Source organism: Silurus aristotelis (assembly GCF_946808225.1).
Source record: "Silurus aristotelis genome assembly, chromosome: 29".
Classification (NCBI taxonomy): domain Eukaryota; kingdom Metazoa; phylum Chordata; class Actinopteri; order Siluriformes; family Siluridae; genus Silurus; species Silurus aristotelis.
In genome coordinates, this window is record NC_139602.1 from 11,698,657 (window position 1) to 11,703,656 (window position 5,000).

Consider the following 5,000-nt stretch of genomic DNA (forward strand, 5'->3'; position numbering starts at 1 on the left):
AACTATAAACATAAACTACAGTGATTTATTCAAGCGTTTGTGCTTAAGTAAATAGTGTGTGTGTGTGTGTGTGTGTGTGTGTGTGTGTGTGTGTGTGTGTGTGTGTGTGTGTGTGTGTGTGTGTACATACAGTAGTGTATTTCCCGAGCTGACACAGGGAGGGAAACGTTTCTCTGTGGGCTTTACTGACTTTATTGACAAGCTCCTCCAGCTCTCCACTCAGCTCATAGCTTTCTGACAAAACCACTTCCTCCTTCACATCCTTCTTCTTCTTATTCCTGTCGTTCCTCACCGCTGAGAGGGGGGGAGAGGGGGAGAGAAAGAATATCATTCTTCTGAGCAGAAATAACAACATAAAAATCTCAGAGCATTGGGATACATGGAAAAATCATAGTGAAATGAAGGGTTAGAGAAAGCTAGAAGGAATGGAGTGAATGGAAACAATAAAAGCAAAAGAAGGGAATAAGAAAATAAATTAATAAGAAATATTGAACAAGTGAGCAAATGATAATGATTGCGGGATAAAAAAGGACAGAAGGTGTGAATGAAAGTAAACAGAAAAAACGTTATAATAATGAATGAATGTAATACTAATGAATGGTGATGAAGGAAATGTTACATTCAAATGTTAAGAAAAATAAAAGAAAGCAAAAACTATGCGAAAGATATAAATATAAAAAAGTAATGGAGGAAAAATCTGAAAGCAAATAAAAAAGATAAAATTTTGTTACAATTTAAATTGAAACTTTAATTAATGAATTAATATTTATTTAAATATAAAAAAAATATTATACAACATAAATTCCAAGAAAAAAAATGGAAAAAAAACCAAACAAACAAAAAAAACAACAACAGAAGGACTCCTTGCAATGTGTGATTTTGTGAATCCATATTTTCTGGATCTCGTCAGTGAGTTTTTAAGGAAAGGTCTCGTTGCTCTTCACCTTCTTTAGACATTCCGACCTCGAAACACTTCTGTAAGCGACAGAACTGACAGCGGTTCCTCGTCACCTTGTTGATCTGGCAGTTCTTGTCTCTGTGACAGGTGTAAACCATGTTCTTCTGAATACTGCGCCGGAAAAACCCCTGCAGAGAACGGAGGGAGAGAGAAGAGGAACAGAATGAGATGGTGAGTAAATAAATAAAAAAAACTATATAGATAAATAAAATATTAAGATCAAGTGTGGATCGATTTAATATATTATTTTTATGACTTTTGAAAGACATTAGGCAAAGCTGTAATAACCCCACCAGGGGGCAGCACTGCGTTATCTCTACATATAGCGGGATTCATTGTTTATTTTTCCTCCCTAACAAATCTTTCTGCTCCACAGGAAGTGTGAAGGTCTGACCAATCAGGGTGGAGGTTAGGAATAAGAAAGAGGCGGAGTTACTACAAGGAAATGGGCGGGGTTTAAACGAGTAATAAGAATGGGCGATGATTAAGGTGATGAAGTTTACGATCATTAAAGGTGGGTGTGGCTAGTCTGAATAGAGGGCGTGGTTAGAATGTGTCCCAGGCAGGGTTTGGATGCCCAAAGTGGTGGAGTTAAGGTAAAGGTTAAAAAAAAAGGAAGAGGAACTCACCTTGCAGCCCTCACAGGAACTGACGCCGTAGTGATATCCTGAAGATTTATCTTGACAAACAAAACATGGCTTATAGACTCTGGGAGGAGGAGGAGGAGACGGAGAACTCGGGATCATCTCCTCAGAACTCGTACTCCGAGTCTCCACCGCTGTACAGAGAGAGAGAGAGAGAATGCATATCTAAACACCAATCTGTGGCAAAAATGGACAGATTAGGGAAAAAATGTAATCAAAATAAAAACAAAAAAAAAGTAAAGGACTAAAGAAAGAATATAGAAAGAAAAGAAGGAAAGAGAGACACATGGTAGAAGAAAAATAAGAAAGGAGGAAAGGGAGGAAGGATGTAAGGAAAGATGGAGGAAAGGAAGACAGAAACAAGGGAAGTAAGAAAGGAAATAGGAAAGGAAGTGTGTGTGTGTGTGTGTGTGTGTGTGTGTGTGTGTGTGTGTGTGTGTGTGTGTGTGTGTGTGTGTGTGTGTGTGTGTGAGAGAGAGAGAGAGAGAGAGAGAGAGAGAAAGAGAGAGAGAGAAAGAGAGAGAGAGAGAGAGAGAAAAAGACAGACACACACACACACACACACACACACACACACACACACACACACACACACACACAGCTGAAGTTTATCTCGGCTGCCATCTGGCTCATTTTTTGCTCTTTTGGTTTTTTGTCGCTCAGCAGCTTTAACTCTCACTGAACTCCACACATTTTCTGTTTGATCTTCGACTTGTCGCTTCAGAACTAATCCACTAATGTGTTTATCAAATGTGTGTGTGTGTGTGTGTGTGTGTGTGTGTGTGTGTGTGTGTGTGTGTGTGTGTGTGTGTGTGTGTGTGTTGCACAGGAGGATAAAAGTTAAGTAAAGTAATAATAGAAGAAAAAAGAAAGAAGGAGAAGTAGAGAAAAAAATTATATAAAAAAAAGAACAGAAATAAATACTAGAAAAAACTACAATTCTTTTAAAAAGGAGAGAAAAAAGATAGAAATAAAGAAAGGGAAACAAAGGAGAGAAATGATTAAGGAGAAATAAAAAAAAGAGAGAAAAAGGAAAAAGAAAGAAAAGGAACAAATTGTTGAAAGGTGTTTTGAAAGAGGTGTGACGTGAAGAAGAAAAATTTAAAGAACAGTCAAGGAGTTAAAATGTAAAGGAGAGAAGTAAAGAAAGAACGTATTGAAAAAAAGAACAGAACTTAAGATGGACAGGGGAAAAGAAAACAATGATTTAAAAAGGAGAGAAGAAAAGAGACCGAAAAACAGCTAGAAAAATATAAAGAAGTAATAAAAAAAAAAAGAATAGAAATAAAGAAGGAGAAATTAAGATGAAAAAAAACTAAGGATTGAAATAGAAAACAGAAAGAAAGAAGTTTTTTAACTCTTAGTCATTAGCAGAAGCGATGCTAGGTTTTAGCTGATGTGTCACAGTATTGACCCCTGACCCCTGACCTCTGACTTGTCCTGCGTTTCTCTGCACTGTGAATTCCTCACAGCTGCTTCATGGATCTTTTACAGAACCTGCAGCCTCGTAAGTCTCCCTGTAAACTGTGTGTGTGTGTGTGTGTGTGTGTGTGTGTGTGTGTGTGTGTGTGTGTGTGTGTGTGTGTGTGTGTGTGTTCAGGACGAGGTCTGAGCTCCACTCTGAGGTTTTATTGGTCATCTCATACGTTTATTCACACCGTCGCCAGCTGTCCTTCTGTCCCTCGGACTCCCATCGTGTAAAAACAAAAAAGGGAATAATAGAGAAAAAAACTGAAAAAAAGCAAAGGGGTTCTTCAGAACTCAGGATTTATTGGACTGCAAAAAAACGAGTGGATGAATGGAGGGCGAATTCTCACCCGGAGGGTAACGCTTAACGAGCACAGGACCGGGGGTAGGGAGGGGTTCTAATAAAAAAATGAAGGAACAGAAGAAAGGACAAATGAAGAGGATGTGAGGAGTAACGAACGTGATGGCCAGAGTGTGAGAAGAGTGTGTTTAACCTTGGTTTTGACCTTGACTCCTCACTTGAACACTAAGTTTAGAGTTCTGGTGACAAATTAAACTGCTAAATAAAGCTCAAAAAATTTTAACAATTTATTATAAATGCTAAAATATTTGACAAACTAGTGAAAGTGAGCAGATAAAAATGATTTAAAATTTAAAATAAAAAAAAGATCAATTATAATATTGATGTTCATTTAGAATGTTAAATTTGTGCTCAGTTTCATATTCATGCTAAATAAATATAAAATGTTGTAAATTAAATTTAGTAAAATACTTACAGATCAAAATTATGTGTATTTTTGTAACCCATTTGACCTTCAAAAGGTCAAATTACCCCATATTAAGACTTAATTTGAAATAAACAAACAAATAAATAAATAACGTTATTTAGCGAAATCCCATTAAACTGCACCGGGATGAACTGGATCACAAGAAAGAAATCTCCAACTAGTGAGGAACATCTCTGGCAGGTTTTACAAGAGGCACGGTGAAGTATTTGGAGAAATAAAGTGTCCGGATGCTGAATTTGGATATTTATATATTTGGTGGCCAAAGTAAATCTTCATAACGTTACATTACCATGTTTGTTGCATAAAAACAAAAGGAACATGTCTGTGTCTCTCAAACACCTTAAAACTTCAAATGAAAAGACAGAAAAGAGGTCAGTAGGAAAGTCCTGCACACAGATAATGAGTTTCATCACTAAACATTACATTTTATTTATTAAAAGGTTCGTAGAGAGAAAAATCTAAATATAATATAAGAATATAATCAAATTTAAAAAAGCTAAATATTAAAATTGTATAAAACAAATTCGAACCTGAGCAATAAATGAATGGAAATATATAAAATAGAATAAAAAATACAGAAAAACAACAAAAACAAACTGTTCGTTTACAATGACAATGTTATAATTTTTTTTATAGCCTTAAGTTATTTATTTATTCTAAAATAATGTTGAGTATATTAGTTTATTAGTATTATTAGTTTCTGACAGGAAACAAATACATTTTATTGATTTATTTAATTTTATATTTAATGTTATGTTTTTACACACAGCTGTTTGTGTGATGGGAATTGAGTAAAGAAGTGTAGAATTCTTTTCCTCTTTTGTTCCTGTGACAGAATCTTTATTCCTTCTTTCCATTTGGAACTTCATCTTCATCTGTGTGTGTGTGTGTGTGTGTGTGTGTGTGTGTGTGTGTGTGTGTGTGTGTGTGTGTGTGTGTGAACAGTAATCTCCCGCTTTACTGCGGTTGGAATCTGGCACCCCGGTTTATTGCGGAATTGCATTTACCCCATAATGACTGAGTTTGGCTGATTTTCCCGGTCTCTCGCTGGTAGCACGATAAACCAGAAAACTTTTATGTTGAAATATTTTAATTTATGAATACAAATAGAATTAGAATTATAAAATGAAGTCAAATGTTAAT

At 35.7% G+C, this 5,000-nt stretch overlaps 1 protein-coding gene across 3 annotated transcripts in view; it reads right to left on the reverse strand.

The window, feature by feature from the left end:
* The window catches only part of rargb (retinoic acid receptor, gamma b), a 37,831-nt gene that overhangs the window by 6,155 nt on the left and 26,676 nt on the right, over window positions 1-5,000 (reverse strand). For all 3 annotated transcript variants that reach the window (XR_014532499.1, XM_083535543.1, XM_083535544.1), the window contains exons 2-4: window positions 1,588-1,736; window positions 945-1,086; window positions 131-294 (exon numbers count right to left, since the gene is read on the reverse strand). Coding sequence is in view for 2 of the 3 variants with exons in the window: in XM_083535543.1 (XP_083391669.1) it covers window positions 131-294; window positions 945-1,086; window positions 1,588-1,736 (455 nt within the window). In the remaining variant the exon portion in view is untranslated. The remainder of the gene's footprint in view (window positions 1-130; window positions 295-944; window positions 1,087-1,587; window positions 1,737-5,000) is intronic.